Raw genomic sequence first — 19,420 nt, 5'->3', positions numbered from 1 at the left:
ATCTGCCTTTCTCTTCAAAGGTCAATATATTTGCTAATGTTCCCAAAGACTAGAATAATGCCATGACTAATTTTCTTACCCAGGTCGACGTCTAGGTGAATGTTTGTTATAAATGCGTTCCATACTACATTGGAGATTCAGGAGAGCTGTGATGGCTTGTTTTAAACATTCACAGTCTTCTTCATCTTCACTGCATTCTTGAAGTTGCTGAAAAGAACAAATATTTCAATTTTATGGGGAGTTAATTTAGGAGAGAAGAATTTATAGAAATATCTGAGTAACCAAAATACAAATTGTATACAACCTAAGAATACATTTCCGTGCACACTGATCAAAACAATTATTTTAGCAATTCAAGTGAACAAAAATGATTAGTCCAAACTTAAAAGTCTTATGTGTATTTCAGGCAGTTGCACATACAAATAATTCATCCTGTTGATACTTAACAACTTCTTACAAAAAATTCTAAAAGCATAATTGAAATTAGCAGTCAGAATATATTACCAAATAGAGTTGCAAGTCATTTTTGGTTATGTTTTCATGATAAACATAAATTTAAAAGCACCATGATTGGATATTAGAGCAGGACATCTGACAAAAGATATTTAATGTGTTTTTCTAATTCTATATTTAAATTTTGAGTAGCAGAGATAAAGAGCATTCTTTGAATGTCAAATGTTGGATACTTTCTTCTGCACACATTACAAGTTCATTTTCAATTATAATACTGAAAGGGAAATAAGATTTTAAGGTAGCTACAATAATGAAAAATTAAGGATGTAAAAAAGCTGATATAAACATTTTAGAAAGATTTTAACCTTGAAACTATTTCAGAAATCTTGAAATATGGAAATGTCATGAAGTTTCATGCTCCAAGCATTTCAGAACAAAACATTTTGCACACTTTTAATGAAAACAAATAGTTCTGAGTAATGCTAAATTTAACACTCTAATTATCAAGGCCTTGTTCATAGTTCTCTTAGATCTGACTTGAATCTGGTGCTTACAAGAGGTATCAGTCTTTAACTAACAGAATCTACAGAACAATAGATTTGGAAAGCACTAAGCTGGGAAAGGCTCATCTATCAGCTAGGTATATTATTAACTCATGCTAATAAAACATAATTGTCTTTTTAATGTATCTATAACTTGCTGTCAGATACAGTAAATCCACATTTTGTTTTTTAAACTCCAGTACAAACACTAGTCAAGCTAAAATGAAAAATTATTAAAAACAACAAAAGTAGTTTACATGTTTAAATGACCAAATTTGGTGTATGAAACAGATGCAACATTTTTATTTAATCCAGATTTAGTATATGTGCACATTCAATTTGTATATAGAATTTACTTGTAATTTATTTTAAACAGTGTATCTCACCTGTAGCAATTCAAAATAGTGCAGACAGTGATAAACAGGCACTAACATGAGACGTGGTAGCACATATTGTACTGCTTCTTTAAAGCCATCAGCAATTGACTGAAGGAAAAAAAGAAAGTCTGGTTTCAATGATTGTCATAGGAAGAAGAGACAGAAGACATTCAAAATTATAATGTGAGCTGTCTAGAAGCTATGAGGATGACATACATGTTTTGTGAAAGATGGATGGATGAACAGACAGACAGACAGAAAGATAAACATCCTCTCTATAGACTATTCTAACATTAAAAGCCTTTACAATTTATTGCATCTAGTAGGGTGGGAGGAAGGTTTTATGAACATTTCAACAAAGTAAACCTTTCAAACCACAATTACCCACATTTTGTCATCTCTACAGTCTTTCTAGAGCAGGGGTCACCAACCCCCAGGCCATGGCCCATTACCAGACCAGGGCCTATTTGAAATGGGTCTTGCAAGAGGCAAGCTGGTGTTCATGAGCAGCTCCACTTGTGCATGGTACCCAAAAGTGGAGCTACATATGTGTGTGTGTGCACCAGCCTGTTGCCTCTTCCCCTCTCTCACCCCAGTTGGACTGCCAAGCTGCCTACTCCCAATGCTCCAAAAGGAGAGTGGTGAGAGCAGAGGCTGAGTGGGATGAACATGTCCTGCTCAGCTTTGCTGACTCGCCAAGGCTGCCTGCAAAGGACACCAAATACACATTTTAAGTGTGGGGCAGGCTCAATGAGTCTAAAGGAGCATGAGACCATGCCCCCCCCCAAGGCTTTTCTCTTCTCTTCTTTTGCTAATGGATGAAAGGCTTTGGGAGGAGCAATCTCACACTGCTTCAGACCTTCCATCGGGCCACACAAGAGGTGGGCCAGTGCTTACACGCAGCTCCACTTGTACAAGGGGCATCCCAAAGGGTTTCCATTCTCTCTTGTGTGAGTGCCACAAAGCTTGGGGACTGCTGGGGAAGAAGGCGGGGCTTAGCAGTGAGAAGACGGACTTTCAGGCTCTCCCTGAATCTCCTTCTATTCTGAAGCATCAGGACGGTTCCTTTTTGGACCCAAGCTGTCCCGAAGAGACAGTGAAAGTTAGGGGGAGACCCAGTGGTCCCAGAGACGTTCGCAAAGTCTCTGGGGACCCTGGAAAAACCTCCTTTGCCAGTGACTTCCAGATTAGCCACAAGGCTAATTGAAACTGCAGGCAGCCCTAAAGAAAGAGAAAGTGTTTCCAGCTGGTAAGAATATTTTATTATTTAGAAATGGACCCCCTAAAAATTCAAACTAATTTAAATTAAAGAACAGAAGAACCTGGCGGCGATTTTGATCCTTTTAATGGTTTTGGACGGTGGTTTTAAATGTTATTCACACGGATAATGGATAGATTACTCCAACATCTCCTCTGATCTTCCGCAAACGGGCTGTAAACCAATTCACTATAATTTGGCTGTTTACATCTTGACACTTTTATTGCTTGGCAGTATTGGCTTGAGATCTGATAAGATTGTACAGCTTTCAGTCTGCTTTTACTTGCAAATACTTCAGAGCTCTCAAGAAAAAATACTAACTGCGTATAAACATGGGGTCTATTCGAGTGTCTATTCAAGTGATTTCTTCAGCACTACAGAAGCTGTCTGACACACAAGATAGAATTCAGAGAAAATTGGATTATTTGGTGTTTTTGGCAACAAAGTACGAGGAAAAAACTGAGAATGTTCTTCAAATACAAAATAAGGATGTCGGAGATAAAGATTCTGAATTTGTTGATATTTGGGGCCACTGGTTTACTCCTGAGGGAGGAAAGAATGGAATGTTTGAAGAAGAGGCAAACACGCAGAAAATTTACTTCAAAAGACAGGGCACAGGAGGAGTGAGAAGCATTAAAGAATTCATCGTTTATGAAATACCATCTGCAAAACATTTGATACCACTACTGAGAATTAAAGACAAGCTGATAAAGGAAATAAAAAGAGGGCGGCAACATTATATGAGAGGCACTACAAACAAAAAGGTGCAAAGATTTCTTCGTATGGACTTGCTCATAAAGATGTTTGGAGAACTGGACCCACGAATGGCAGCAGATATAAGACTGTTCTGTTATTGGAGAGATACAGGCTGATAGATGGAAGAGTATAATTCAAAACTAGCTAAACCTAGTTAAATTCATTTGCAATAGGTATAGTTGAATAACAATTGATAATGATAGTAATGTATACAATGTTGAGTTGCTATGATAAGTAATAATTGGATATGAGAAGGGAAGGTTAGAAATATCTTTGGACTATATATAAAGATTATTAATTACAATAATTATTATAAAAAAATAAAATAAAACTATATACAGTTAAATCTTAACTAATAGGGGGAAAATGCTATGATATAGGATATAACTAAATAAAGAAAGGAGAATGATAATAAATTATACACATGGAGGATTAGAAATTAGAAATCTTTGGTATTAAATATTATGGATGTTTAGCTAAAACAGGATATGAGGACTTAATGTTAATGGAGGATTTTATAAATAAGTAAATGAAATGCCAGCATGTGGTTATGGATTGAATTTTTGGTATAGTTAAAGATGAAGGATGTTTAAATAACTGGTCAACTAAAAGTGGAGGTATGATGATGTTAATATAGTAAATATTTGAGTTAATACATTCAAATTAATATGAATTAATGGAAGAGATGCACAAAAACTTTTTGTAACCAGCTGATATACTTTTTTATAACATATGTATGTTGTGTTTTTTTGTGTTGTTTTTAACCAAATATATAAGTATATATACAATAGAGAGATACAAAGTGTGTCTGTGGGGGGAAATATAATTAGGATAGATTAGCAAAGATAAGGAAATAAGAAATGATACTAAATTATATTTGGGTTGGCGGAAGTACCATCCCAAGGAAACATAAACTGAGATTTAAAACAGACACACCAATAATAGTAGAAAAAGAAAGGGAGAAAGGAGGAGAGAATGAAAGGAAGATGGGGGGAAAAAGAAAGAGGTAAGGAGAGGAGGATGGAAAGGAGAGAAAGAGGAGGAGAGAGGGTAGAAAGGGGAAGAGGAAGAGTAGGAGTAGGAGAAAGGCACGGGAAGAAGGAAGGGGAAGGAGAGGAGGAAGGAGGAAAATAGAGAAGGGAGGGAGAAAGGAAAGGGAAAGGAAAGGAAGATGGAAGGGAGAGAAAAGGAAGGAGAGAGGGTAGGAAGGGAAAGATGAAGAGTAGGAGCAAAGGTAAGGGAAGAAGGAAGGGGAAGGAAAGGAGGAAGGAAGGAAGTAGAGAAGGGAGAGAGGGTGAAAAGAAAGAGGTAAGGAGAGGAGGATGGAAAGGAGAGAAAGAGGAGGAGAGAGGGTAGGAAGGGGATGAAGAAGAGCAGTAGTAGGAGAAAGGTATAGGAAGGGAAGGGAGAGCAGGAAGGAAGAAAGTAGAGAAGGGAGGAAGGGAGAAAAGAAAGGGAAAATAAGGTGGTGTTATAACAGGAGGAAGGGATGGTAAATAAAGCAACCCAAACTGTATATTATAACCTAGTAAATGAAATAATAAATGTATAAGAATGATAAATGCTAAAACACTTGTAACCAAACGACATGCTATATGTGATGATGGGTTTTTTTCTGTTTTGTTTTTTGTTTTGTTTGTTTTTTCATTGTTGTGGGTATGTGTTGTCTATAAAAAAAAAAATTTTTTTTATTAAAAAAAAAGCTTGGGGACTGCTGCTCTAGAGATTCTGAGGAAAGAACTTAATTCAGTGACAGATATATAATTAAACTCTAAAGACCAATTCAAACATTGTGATCTTAAATAAAGAATCATGGTAAGTTATGGACGGCAAATGTTTGCTTGTCAGACAATACCACATTTGAGAAAAAATATAGCTCATTGAAGACCATGAACTTTATAAATCATAGATATTGACCGTTGGCTTACCTCAATGGTTGTTCTCTAACCGCTGCGGGAGTGTCCAAGCATGGGTTAACTTCAGCTTGCTGCCCAAGGACTGAGTTTAAATCTTTGTGTAGCCACGCCTCCTGTTCCCCAGAGATGGAGAGCCCTCCCATGGAGTCTCCACCAAGGGAATGTCTGTAGAAACTGGTGGTGGGGATGGTTTCCTGGCTTGCAGAGTTTGTGCCTGGGCCCTAACTGCCTTTTGAAACTATCTCTCCAGCGCCTTTTGTCTCCTTTCAGCCAACTTTTCTGCAGCTTTTGAGACTTTCTTGGCTTGGGGCTGTTTCCCTTTTGCAGGACAGCCTGTACTGTCCCTCTTAGCAGCAGGGTTGGGCCTGCTGCGTTTGTTAGCAGGAGATTCAGCTTGATCCCTGGCTTCAGACACGTTCCTGTTGGCCATGGCACACTTCTTTCTCAGTCAGAGCTTTAGATGTGATAATCCCAGTAATGCAATAGTTCTGGAAGTATGCCCCTTTAATTCAATCCAAGTTCTGAGAAAAACGGGGCCTTGCTGGGATCAGTAACAGTCAGCAATATTTTGGCGCCAAAAATGGAAGTCCCAAGGCACTGCAGATCTGCGCAGTGATAAAGCAAGGAATGGCCCGAGATAGCCAAATCCTTGCAGTCGCTCTCAATAGTCTTCCTGGGGAGGGGGAGACCTGCCTGGAGACCCAGAGCGAGATCCCAAATTAAGAAGCCCTCCCAGCAGCGATCTGCTGTGGAAACCAGGCAAAGCAAACGGCTTGAGAATAAAGGGCGCTGCTTTTTTTCTGTCCAAAATGGCCACCACAAGCTACGGAGCGCACCAGGGAGCTGCTGGCAGTTCAGAGAGCTCAGTAGACCCTCCGTTCTAAATTTAGACAACCAACAGCGAACTCAGAGGGATCCCTACCTGCCTACTTTCCCCCAGAGCTCACCAGCAGCCGCTGACGAGCCTCCCGGTGGTGCCTCAACCATGGTGGTCGCGGAAGGCAGCCGCGCTCCAAGCACTTGTTCCGCACTTCAATTAGGAGTGAACTTTCCTCCAGTGATTTTTAAAGAATCCTAACACTATATGCTAAACACAAAAATAAGAAAAAAGGCTACACTAACTGTTTGGAGAGTCTAATTTGCTGTTCAAGGACTGGAACTCCCCAACTGCATCCTTTTAGGGCGACTGAGTTTTTAAAACTGAGCCTCTGTGGGGAACAGGAGGCGTGGCTACACAAAGATTTGAACTCAGTCCTTGGGAAGCAAGCTGAGGTTAACCCATGCTTGGACACTCCAAGCAGCGCCTAGGAGAAAATCTATAACCATAGTCAAAGCAACTATATGGCAGTATAGGAGCCATGGTGGCACAATGGTTAGAGTGCAGTACTGCAGGCTACTTCTGCTGACTGCTGATTGCCAGCAGGTGGTAGTCCAAATCCCATGGGCTCAAGGTTGACTCAGCCTTCCATCCTTCCGATAAAATGACGACCCAGGTTGTTGGGGGCAATATGCTGACTCAGTAAACCACTTAGAGAGGGCTGTAAAAGCACTGTGAAGCGGTATATAAGTCTAAGTGCTATTGCTCTAGGCAATCTTCAACTGAAGGAAGGAAAAAATATCTTTATTAGATTATTAATTGCCAGCTTTCAAAAATTCTTATAAGTTTTCATTAGACAAAAGAGCTGAAATCCAGAAAACAAGAGGTGGGAAGTTATATGGCTAATTTTTTTTATTATGGTTGTGTAAATGATGGTGCTTAAAAGTTTGTTAATCCTTTTGAATGTTCAATATTTCTGCATAAATATTCCTTAAAACATATATTCTCCATGCTAGCTTTCTCCTAGAACAAAGATTCTAAGACTCATTAAATTAATGAGTCAAAAATATTATACCTGTTTATTATTTATTGAGGAAAATGATCCAAAGTTACATATATGCATGTGCAGGGTATATGAACCTCTAGGATTATGAGTTCATTTGAAGGGGAAATTAGAATCAGATGTTTCAATCAATAGAATAATCATCAGATGTAAGTGTGGGCGGTCCTGCCTTGAAGAATAGAATTCTGGGAATTCACTATCAAATCAGATCTTTACAAAGCAGGTATGTGAAAGCGTGTCAAGGCTTGAACAAAGGAGGTTTCTGAGTACATCTGAAAAACAGTTGTTCGCAAGGCAGGAAAAGATTATAAAATTATTTACTAAGTCTATTTACAAAGTCTGCTGTCAGGCAGACTGTATACGTATGGGGGCAATTTAATGCAATTTTTACCCTTCCTAAGAGTGATTGAACAAGATCACACTGAACAAAGTATTTAATACTACATAACGTCTCAAAGAACCCAGGTATTATCTAAGGAACTAAAGACTTCTCTTCTAATAGCAAATGCCAGTGTTCATCAGGACAACTCTGAACAAGAATGGTATGCATAGCACTGTTATAAGGAGAAAGCCATACTCTCAAAAAAGAATGCTTCTGTCCATCTACAGTTTTGACCTCCCAATGTTGCAAATTCACAATCCTAGCAATACAAGTAGGAAATGATAAGGGTTGGAATTTAACAATATCCAGATTCTATAATTTAAATTATTTTATCAAGATTGCTAACATATGAGATAGAGATTTTTTCTGTTTTATTTTTATGTTAGAACTTTCACATTTGTTCTGTATATATACCTGGAAGTGTAAGGCCACAGCAGGTTTAGCCATTACATTATTAAAATGTTCTTGATATTGTGGTGAAAGGATTTCCTGTGATAAGGTTTCATATGGGTCAAAGGCTTGTTCCTAGAAAAAAAGAATATAAGCATTGTAAAATATGTGATTTAGAGAAATTACTAATTACATAAGAGATGTTTTAATAGTTCTACTTTTACATATTTAATGGAATATCATCTATCCAACTTGGATAATGAAGTGCAATTCAAATTAATTGTCACTAATTTTTCAATAAATATTTTTTTTAAAAAAGAGAAGGGCATCTAAATCACCTAAACATCATCCAATTGGACCAATATATAGCAAGGATAACTTTATCCAAACACATTTAAACACTATACAACTGTAAGTATAATATATAGAACACAAATAACTAGAAATCTTTCATCTGAAAATGAATCCAGTGATAATTTCAAACACCCAGCATACATTTCAGTTCATCTTAACAACATGCTATAGTTTAGAAATCAAAATGACTATGCAAGTGATGTACTTGATATACAACAATTACATAGTCCTATTTAGTTCCTGTTTTTCCATTAGCTACCGTAAGTGTGAATTGACAAATCACAATTGGAAAATTCATCACATTGTTTTTAGAGCAAGCCAATATCAGAAAATTCCAGTTACTGAAAACTGGGAAATGGAGAAATGAATTTATGCGTTAAAGGGAAGAAAGAAGGGCAATGAAGAGCATTTCTATAAACAAGCCATGTTTTAATAGTATTCCAAAACTGAATTACACCCAATTTTATCAAGATCTGGTTGTTCTTAAAGATAATATTTATGTTTAATTGATCGTATTTAATTAAGCCTGAAAATATATTAGGTGATATCAACAAGTTTTCCAAAGAACTGCTCCACATATTATAGTTTTAAGAAAATGATTAAATCTCCTAAGGCTTTTGAAATAGAAAGGCAAACTATTAGTATCTTCTAATAAATTACAGAAAAGGAAGCTATGACCACATACTGTATGATATATTCTGCAACAAACCAGTACTTCAGAAAGAGGACAAACCATTTCATCATTGCTTTCTGCAATAATATTTTGTCATCATGTTTGACAAAAGAAACCACTAGTAATTTACCAATTATTAAACCATAATTTTGACATTCTTTAATTGCTAATTAGCTGAGAAAACATGATATCTGAATTAGTTCTTTTCCCATTTAAGATATTGTATCATTAACTTTGTATTTTTAAATTCAGACAAACACTGGAGGAACTCATAATGAATAAGTAGGATTTCAAAGAAAAAGATTTTTTAGGTTTGCCCACCATGTATATTCTTCAAGTCTGTATTCCCAGTTATAAAAAAAGTTTTATAATAAATACATTATATGCCTGCACTTTAATAGGCTAAATATATATTTGCAGGTAGAGAGGGAAACAGAGTAATCCTCCATAGCAGAATAAATTCATTCTTAACCCCCCCAAAAAAATCTGAATTAGTCATGCCCCACTGAATAATAAATGGAACAGCACTGCTAACTCACTTCTGCTAGATCTTCAAAACAACTGCCAACCAGGGGATGAGGACTACTTTCATCAGTCATTTCAACTGTGTCCTCAATTAATCCCAAGAGCTTCATTGTCAATTCATGGATATCTGTGATGTTGCTGAATATCATGTCAATATCCTGAGGAAAAGAAAATCCACTCTGAATTTGTATGTTTTTAACATTTGTTTTAAATATTCAGCCATTTGATTAAAATTTATACAATAGTTAAATTAGACCAAAAGATTAAGGAAGATTTTGTATCGTTTTAGACCAGTGTTTCTCAATTTTAGCAACATTAAGATGTCTGAACTTCAACTCCCAGAATTGGCTGGAGAATTCTGGGCGTTGAAGAGCCAAGGTGGCGCAGTGGTTAAATGCAGCACTGCAGGCTACTGCTAGATCAGCAGTTCAGCGGTTCAATTCTCACCGGCTCAGGGTTGACTCAGCCTTCCATCCTTCCGAGGTGGGTAAAATGAGGACCCAGATTGTTGGGGGCAATATGCTGACTCTCTGTAAACCGCTTAGAGAGGGCTGAAAGCCCTATGAAGCGGTATATAAGTCTACTGCTATTGCTATATTGCTATTGCTATTGAAGTACTGGTATTTGAATGTTGGTAAGTCAAATCTAAAGAATTTTAGACTTGATGAATTATTTTATATAGTCTCTTTATCTGTACAAACTTCTGATCTGTTATAAAATGCTTGCCTCAGCTAGTGTTTTTAAACAGACATTTATGGAAAAAAGTGGTATTTTACATAAGAAGTCCTGCTCTTTTGAATGGGAAGCATTCACAGAGCTGAACTTCTCCATGTGTTATGCTACCAAGTCTCAAAATACCTTTAAAAGATTGCAGTTGTAACAGTATATGGCAAGATGTCAACTGAAATTTGAATGTGTTTATGATTTATTTTAATTGCTACATCAGAATAAGGTAATTCATTTTGATTCCCTGAAGAAAGAATTTGTTTGCATTTTTGAAAAATAACACTTAAAAAAAAAGAGAAACTAGAAAACTAACATGCAATAAAGCAAATTTTTAGTTACCTGTTGCTCATTAAAATAAGATTTCAAGAGGGGGGAGTTTTTACCATAATTAAATTTATTTCAAAGCACACATTGTATCACAACAAAGGGCCAATTTGGCAAAGGAATGACTTACATTGGGCATAAACAGCTTTTTGTTAGATAGAAAAGCTTCTCGAAATACTTTTATGATCAAATTTAGCTCCCGCAGATACTGTCTTTCATCTGCAATTTCAGTCCTGACAAGATCATAGTAATTAAGTTCACCAGAAGAAGAAGGCTCTTCCTCACATAAGGAAATCAAACCAATGTCATCTTGATCAAACATATCCATTAATACCTAAATAGAGAAGAGATATTTTACACATGGGCAAATATGAAGTTATGACCTTTTTGAAAAACTATTGAATTCAATATTTTATTGACTAATGAATTAATACTACAATTTTTTGAGAGAAGTGTCATAATATCTTTGAGTACATGTTATTGACATGTAAAGCTGCTCTATAACAAAAGTACTATTTATGGCAAGATGAAATAGCAAGAATACCCAACAACTATATAATTAAGATGAAATATTTACATAAATTTGGGATTTCCATAGAATCTCACCTTATCAGCACACATGGATACTTTAATGTCCTGTTGGGAAATCTCAAAATGTCGTATGTTGAAAACATAATTGCCAGCCAATTTTAAGATGTCAGCAGAGATGTATTCCAGGACAGCCACAATATAAAGAGACATGTGATAATCTATTTTATAACCAAGAACCTCCTGAAAATTAACACAAAAGAAGATGTATAAAATCCTATTTATTATGCTTTTATCTGAGCAAAGTCAGACAGCTGGGTACCACAAGAATACTTACATACAAGGCAACACAAAATGAGATAATGAAAAAAATGTCTCTGATTCCCTCCTCAAAACCACCCAAATCCTTGGCAGTTTTAAGAAAGATTCTGGCAAACTATTGTGAAACTCATAATCTTTTTTGAGAGGAAATATTCAGACATCACACAAGTTCATTTGATGACACCTCAAATGAACTTGTGTGATAGTGGTTAGTGGCATAAGAAAAATTGGAGTAGGAGATTATGCCCCAACAAAGAGAAATATAAAATATCATTTTCATGATGGCCTGGGGAAAATTGAAGAGAGTGGATGTGTCAAAACAAAGAAAAGGGAGAAGACAGGAACAGAGAAGTGGGACAAAAGACTTACTAGGGAAAAATCAGACAACTAGAAACTGTTATTTGGGAAAATATAAAGCTAAGATAAGCGTTTTATTCCTAAATATGACAATAAATGGAGTTGCTAATTGGTTGAACATAATGGAAAGATAATTAAACAAAGGTTAAAATATATGGAATATGTATAAATATAAAACTGATACGGGGAGGTTGTAAAGCAGAGGTTTGTGATTCACTTTTATACATGATAATTAAACTGAGTTGTGAATTGACTGAATATGACAATAGAAGGACAACTTCTATTGCATGGGTTAAAATATATGAAACATGGACATATATAGAACTTTTAAGATGATGAATAAAGTGAGATGTTTATCGCTTGTTATTCTATATAATAGATTAAGGGAATTGCAATGAACATTGAACAGCGAGGATTACCATTTATAGACAATTAAGGGTAATCTAATCCAAGATATGGAAAAATGGAGAGGGAACATGAAATACACCTACAATGGGAAACTACTGAGATTTAAAGACGGAATCACAAATTGGGGGTATGTAAGGCTGTATAGTTATAAAAAGCTAATGATGAGAATAGGTGGGAATTGTAACCAGGTCTACATCTCGGCCAAAATTAGGCCACAGGGGAGGGGGGTATTAAAAGCACAATGACTATATATGTACACTTTTTTGTTAATTTTTTTTTAAAGGAGGGGAATACATGTTAAAATTAAATATGTATACTGAAAAGGAATTATAAATATCATCAACATAAAATGGAGCTTGCTCAGAAGCTGAAATACCAAGTAAATGAGATGAAGAGTGGGAAGTAGAAGAGAGAGGTAAGGGACGAAGAGAGGGCAAGGGGGGAAGAGGAGAGAAATGAGGAGTGGAAAGGGGAGAGAGGAGGAGAGAGGAAAGGAAAGTAGAGAAGGGAAGGATGACAGAGGGAAGAAAGGAGGTAGGGAGGGGGAGGAGAGAGGGAGAAGAAAGTGATAGATAAGGTACAAATATGGTGTATGGAGAGCAGAAGAGCCAATAATTGTTTTTGGGAGTTGATGGTAAGATGAACTGATGTAAACATTTAATAATACAATATGATGTTGGCTATGTAATAGTATACATGTGATTATATGTTATGAAAAGGAAAAAAATAAAAAACTTTATAACAAAAAAGTTCATTTGATGACACCTGGCCCCCCTAAAAATGTTACTTCATGATGGAAAGGATATAAAGGATACACACTTTAACTTGGAATCAATAATCCTGCAGAGCACATACAAGCCTCCAAAAAAAGAAGTATAACCTCCATGTATAATACTATATTATATATACTATTATGAGGCTGGTGCCATTCTGGGTTTCTTTTTATCCACAACTAGAAATGGTATTTCTTTCTTTGGTTGAATCTTTTCCCCTTTTCTAACCACAGGACACACACTTTTCTTTCAAGAAAGGGTATATTTTTCTGCATGTCTAGTTATATTCTGCTATTTCACAATTACTTCATATTTTTCAGGTAAGAGTGTCTTAGTGAAGGACAGAAGATGAAATTATTAAATGTAGTAATTAAAAATGTCATATTAAATCACCAGTATTTTTGTCCCAGTATACCTTTAATAAAGGATGTATTTTGTCCACCGGCAACAGCAGAGGATTTCTTCGTTTTCGCTTCTCAATAGCTGACTGTGCATCTGCAATTGCCCACTTGTCAATTGGATGAGGAAATGTCTTTTGAACACGCTCCTGTCCAAGTGCAAAAAAACCCAGCTGTCAAATTTTCAATTAAAAAAGAGAGCCAGACTTCTTTCTTTAAATTTTGCTAGAGTATATTATTTATTTCTCTGAGTATTCTTTTCCCTTCCAAATAACAGCTATGCAGCACTTATTGGTTCAGAATACTTTTCAAATATTATTTTAATTTTCTAATTGGAAAACAGCATAATGCATAGTAACTGAACACACCATTAGAAATTAAGAATAATGATTCTCTGTCATAAACTTTCCATAAGTACCACGCAATTTCTCTTGTATGCTTTAATGTTGAACATTATAGGTAGTCCTCGACTTACAACCACAATTGGGGCCAAACTCTTGATCGTTGAGTGAAGCAATTGCTAAGCAAGGTGTCCACCTGACCACTTTGCTCCATGATTGCAATCCCATTCTCTCAGTTGTGGTATTAAGCTATTGAGATATTAAGAGCCATGGTGGCACAGTGATTAGAATGCAGTATTGCAGAATATTCTGCTGACTGCAAACTGCCAGCAGTTCAGCAGTCCAAATCTCACCAGCTCAAGGCTGATTCAGCCTTCCATCCTTCCAGTAAAATGACGACTCAGATTCTTGGGGGCAATATGCTGACCCTGTAAACCATTTACAGAGGGTGGTAAAGCACTGTGAAGCAGTATATAAGTCTAAGTGCTGTTGCACAGGCCATTAAGCAATTGTACAGCGGTCCCTCAGGGGATGGGGCAGGGGAGGCCCTGGGAGGTTCAGCACCCACCAGCACATGAAAGTTGCCAGGGCTGGGCGGGCCAGGCCCTGCTCTTGCCCCATCCTGCCCAGGTCCACTTACCTTTGCTTTTTTCTGTAATTAAGGAGGCGGGCATAATGGAGACAAGGAGAGGGCCTGGGTCTTCTGGCTGTGGTGGGCAGAGGGAGGGCCATGGTGTGGAAGAAAGAGAACCTTGGTGAAGTTGGGAGAAGTAGCCAGTGAGCAGGATGAGGCCACCAGGACCATAGCAGCTTTTTGTGAACTGGTGAATGGCTAGAAGATTAAGAGATAGGTAGGTGAGGGGAAGTTGCAGTATCCCTGCAATTGTAAGGGCAGACACACTATTGCCAAATTTTAATCATGTTACAGGGGGCACTGTAACAGCTATAATTCTGGGCATCAGTCATAACCTTTGTTCAGCACCAATTTTGAACACTCACAGAATGAAATTTAGTGACAATTCAATGTTACAACAGCACTACAACTTACTTATAACCGTTTTTCACATTTACAACCGTTTCAGCACCCCTATGATCAAATGATCAACATTCAGATGCTTGGCAACTGACATGTATTTATGACGGTTAGTGTCCCAGGGTCATATGATCACCTTTTATCACCTTCTGACAAGCAAAGTCCATGGGAAAGCCAGATTCACCCAACTACTGTATTACTAAAATGACTACCTCAGCGATTCACTTAACAGCTATGGCAAGAAAAGTCATAAAATGAGGCAAAATTCACTTAGCAACTGTCATTAATTGTGGTCATAAGTCAAGGACTTCCTTTAAAGGTCTACTGTCAGTAAACTAACTCTCTAAACTATCTCTCTAAAAATAACATTTTGTTGGTTTTATATTATGTACAACAGCTTATACCAGATAATATTGATCAGTATATCCCGATACCAATTTTAAAATTCTCCATATTTCATGATCTATGTTATTATTTTAGAGAAGTAAAACTCTCTCCATTGCATGATTTAATTTGTTGAATTTTTCAGTTCCTCTTTTCATACTAGCATTGTTTTGTGAGGAAACACCTGCTTTCCCCCTCATCACATGTACTGCATTCATACCTCCACATCTTGAAATGTCCGTGGCTGTGCAATGCATAACTTATTTAACAGTTGAAGAATTAGTTCCTCGATGTAAAAGAGGGAATCTTCCTTGGCTGAAAGGTTGGGATGGACTTGCTGCTGAACCTGCAGAAAGATATATTTGTTATGCTCAATCAGAAGACAAATTAATGAGTACTTATAACCATACTGTATCTCTTATAATTTTAAAAGACTAATTTTTCTTAGTGCTCCACAATAAAATGTCCAATAATGAATATTTATGTAGAAGGATACAGGTAAGCTTTTATTTCATTAACTAATAACTTAGTGTTACCATCTTCTGTAATTGTTCAAAGCCTTGGTATGTGAAAGGGAATGGAAAAAATGCTGCTAAATTTAGAACTGTGAATCATGCAGAAATATTTTTACCCAGTACTTTCTTGCAATTCCCTCATTCTGGAAAACACCCTTTTAGATGACTAAATTTCAGAAGATATAGGGCTTTCAGAAGTCTATCAACCAAACAAATGTGTGCATGCATACATGTTTACCCCAGCTGAAATAAGTTACCAGTATTTTGAAACTTGTATTAAAATTAATTTAGCAGTTATTTATAACATTCCTCATAAACTCTGACAAGTTGCAGTTATTTATAACTTTCCTCCCAAACTTTGAAAAGCTGATTAAGGCTCATAATCAGAAAGTAGAAATACAAAGTAGCCCTCCCTAGGGATAGCATGTCATACTTGAGTACTAAAAAAAAGCCATTCTTGAATCACTCATTATATTAGCCATATCAGCATATGAGAGTACTTAAGAATAGGTCTTTGATGAAAAGGTTCCAATGCGAATATGAAAGCAAAAGACACTCCTATGACTCAAAGCCATGGAGGACTTAATAGGTTAGAATCCTGACATAATATGATCATCTCCCATAACTAGTCATGATCTTTGGCACTATGTTCTTTACTAAAATATGTTTCTGAATCTTCTTCAAGGAGAACCCCACATAAAATGCATTGCAATAATCAATTAACTCTGCCCACCTGAATTTTCTACTGATAACTTATTTTATTGTGTGAAAAATATACTTTGCCAAATATTTGAATGAGATTTTTTTGATTATCTTTGTCTAACCATTTGCACCTCATAACAATAGCAATATTGTTAGCAATAACAAGCTACAGGGCTTCAAGACTATAAAAGGTTCCTGCAAGAAGTAGAATGCTTGTGTACAACCAGGTTCAAAAGACAACTCCTGATAGTTTATACCACAAAATATGTACACACAAAACAAATATAAAAACCCGTAAATACTAAAGATGAGCAGTTTCTAATGAATTATTTAAGAAAATGTTAAAAATAAATGAAAGCATAATATTAAAAATATGTCCTTTAGTTAATTTCAATTCCTGTTGACAGTCTCCAAATACTTTTCTTGGCTAAGTTAGGAAAGTGGTTTGCCACTGTCGCCTTCTGGGATGTTATTTCCACTCGACCAAGAGAAAGCTATTTTCATTTTATTGCCAAGAAAACTGCTGGATGCTCCGTCACTTGGAGTTGAGACTAACTCAAATGAAAATTACCTTTTTAATGTAGTGATATGTGTCCAATTCAATTACTTCCCCCCCCCCCTGTTAATTTTTTGAAGTTACAGTAAAAAAAGTAAATTTTCCTACATGCAAACTTATATTGTAACTGAGAAAAGATATGGACACACATTTTTCCATTTAGCTCTATAACAAAAATAGCAGACAGATGAAAGATAATTCAGGAAAAACAGTTTTTCTCTGTCACATCAAATGATTTTTTTGGTAACCATAAATCTTCCTAAAATTTATGGAATGGAAAAGACATCATCTTTTTGTATTTTTTTCATGGAGCACAATAAAATTTTTATAATACAAATTGTACAAAATTTAAAATGATCAGAATAGCAAGTAACTTCTCACTGAAATTATTGTTTGGTATCTCTCACATACCAAGCTAAGTCCAAAGTATTGCTCTTGGAGCAATAACATTGTTCCTTGAAATCTGCTAAGCTTGCCAATTTAATTTTTTAACATTCTTTTAATTAAAAAAATGAATGGAAAGCATGTTGCTAAGCAAAGTATCAGCCTCAAACATATTTCCATAATTCCTGTGACTATTTGGAAGCATCTTCAGGGGAAAAAGTGTGTGTGTGTATACACATAAATATATACATACAAATATACATATCTACCAGTAACAACAAAGCATTCAATTTATTTTTTTTGCAAAGAACCAAAATATCATGAAATTATATTTTGGTTCTTTGCAAACAGTGCCTATGAGATGTTCTCAACATTCCAAATATGCTCATTTGCCATAAAATATAGAGATGGGGGGAGAGGGATGTATACCCAAAGTATAAATGATGGTTTACAAATTACAATACAATTACAATTCGTGGACAAAATAAATTAGGCCAAAATATATATCTGGGTTCACATACAGTGTTAAAACCACTTAACTTGATTTACTAAGCAATCCACAAATGATTGAGTACACAAAGTACACTAAGCCATAAAGTATGTGTTATAGACTCATGGGTTCATGCAACATAATAAATCAAATAAATCCATTGTGTCTTAGGTCAAAGAAAAATGCTTATATAGTTCTCCTGCTTGTCTTTTTCTGAGTTTTGATAACTATTCAAAAAAGAAATAGATACTGCTAATGGTTCAATTAGAACCACATCATGACTTCTTAATACAGGAAATCTCCATCTCAGTTCAAGCACAAAACCCTTGCACTTTTCCTGAAATGTAATACTATGTTATAAAAACCAAACTTTACTAAATAATACAAGACAATCAAGACAATCCTCAGTTTCTTAGACAAAAGGCAGATTCTGTGACTAGATTTTGACTGGTAACAAATACCATAGACTGGAAGGATACAAAAATTGGTGTGTGCGCAGACAGATAAGTCAATGACTCAGATTACTAATTCATTCACCATGTTAGGCTTACTATGAATCCATCAGAGCAAAAGGACTCATTCTTGTTGAGTCAAAAACAAATACACAAATCACATTACATTGTCTGGAACAGCATCACCACATTCGTACCTAGACTGAATTCTTTATTCAAACAATAGTCAACATCATGCAGTACAAACACCTCAAATTCTGCAGTTTGTGTCTTCCTTTCATATCTTTATAACGTGTTTGAGTATGTCTACTATATTTGCAGTTTCCATACACATACAAATCTACTCAACTGCCTTCCTTACATAAAAATTTACAGGAGCATGATGATCAATGTGCAAACAAAAGAGGCAAATACAAGGCAGGAAGTATGTCTATACCAGGAGCCAACTAAAGAATAATATAGAATGATCTGTGTAATTGGACAGAAGAACATCTGAATCACATAATGACAGAAGATGCCTTTTGGCAGTTCCATGTAAAAAGAACATATAACATACAGTAACTGTAATCTTCCTCAACACAGTGCCCAGGTCCTGGACTACAACTTAAATTATGCCAGCAAGAAGGGAGTGCTCGGTAAAATAATTTAACAATCTGAAAAGGATCTGAGTTAAGAGATGTTGAGTTACAAGATTAGGATATACAAGAAAAAAATCACATTATCACAATGTATGTCCACTTTCTCTATTTACTCTGCCTGTCACAAACTGGTTGAGAAGCACCTCAATGGTGGTCATGCGAATGTAGGATTCTGCAATGGTCATAATTGTGAAGATTGATGGCAAGGTTTTTTTTAGTGTCGTAATTTCAGTCACTCCATGAGGCAGTCAGTAAGCAAGGATTACTTGCATTATATCATTTGTTCATTGTTAGAAAGAAACAATGAACTTCAGGAGTTTTTAGTCAATGTACAGAACAGTCTACCCCACATTAGTGGGAAACTCCACTAATTCAGTAACTGAATTCAGTTGTTCCCAATTCGCAATTACAAGATGGGCAGGTCTTAGAAGTAAAAACCAGGGGGGGCAGACCCTGCCGACACCAACCCAAAGTCCTTGGAAGTAAGGCAGCATACAAGTTTAATTATCAACAAGTAAGAAAGTTTCTCTTGGGAAAGCATAGGGAATTTCCACACAGCCACAGCTTCCCTCTTCTAACCCTGC

At 36.1% G+C, this 19,420-nt stretch overlaps 1 protein-coding gene across 1 annotated transcript in view; it reads right to left on the bottom strand.

The window, feature by feature from the left end:
- SOS2 (SOS Ras/Rho guanine nucleotide exchange factor 2) overlaps positions 1 to 19,420 on the bottom strand; it is a 41,016-nt gene that overhangs the window by 20,749 nt on the left and 847 nt on the right. The window contains exons 2-9 of the mRNA XM_087728772.1: positions 15,320 to 15,445; positions 13,359 to 13,490; positions 11,163 to 11,327; positions 10,687 to 10,890; positions 9,521 to 9,664; positions 7,979 to 8,089; positions 1,382 to 1,480; positions 80 to 207 (exon numbers count right to left, since the gene is read on the bottom strand). Coding sequence (XP_087584898.1) covers positions 80 to 207; positions 1,382 to 1,480; positions 7,979 to 8,089; positions 9,521 to 9,664; positions 10,687 to 10,890; positions 11,163 to 11,327; positions 13,359 to 13,490; positions 15,320 to 15,445 — 1,109 coding nt within the window. The remainder of the gene's footprint in view (positions 1 to 79; positions 208 to 1,381; positions 1,481 to 7,978; positions 8,090 to 9,520; positions 9,665 to 10,686; positions 10,891 to 11,162; positions 11,328 to 13,358; positions 13,491 to 15,319; positions 15,446 to 19,420) is intronic.

The sequence above is a fragment of the Thamnophis sirtalis genome, unplaced genomic scaffold (genome assembly GCF_051295495.1).
Source record: "Thamnophis sirtalis isolate CommonGarterSnake01/CBP01778 unplaced genomic scaffold, rThaSir2_p1.2 scaffold_1, whole genome shotgun sequence".
NCBI classification, from domain to species: Eukaryota; Metazoa; Chordata; class Lepidosauria; order Squamata; family Natricidae; genus Thamnophis; species Thamnophis sirtalis.
Note: the sequence above shows the minus strand (reverse complement) of the source record. Positions and strands in the feature narration are given on the sequence as shown.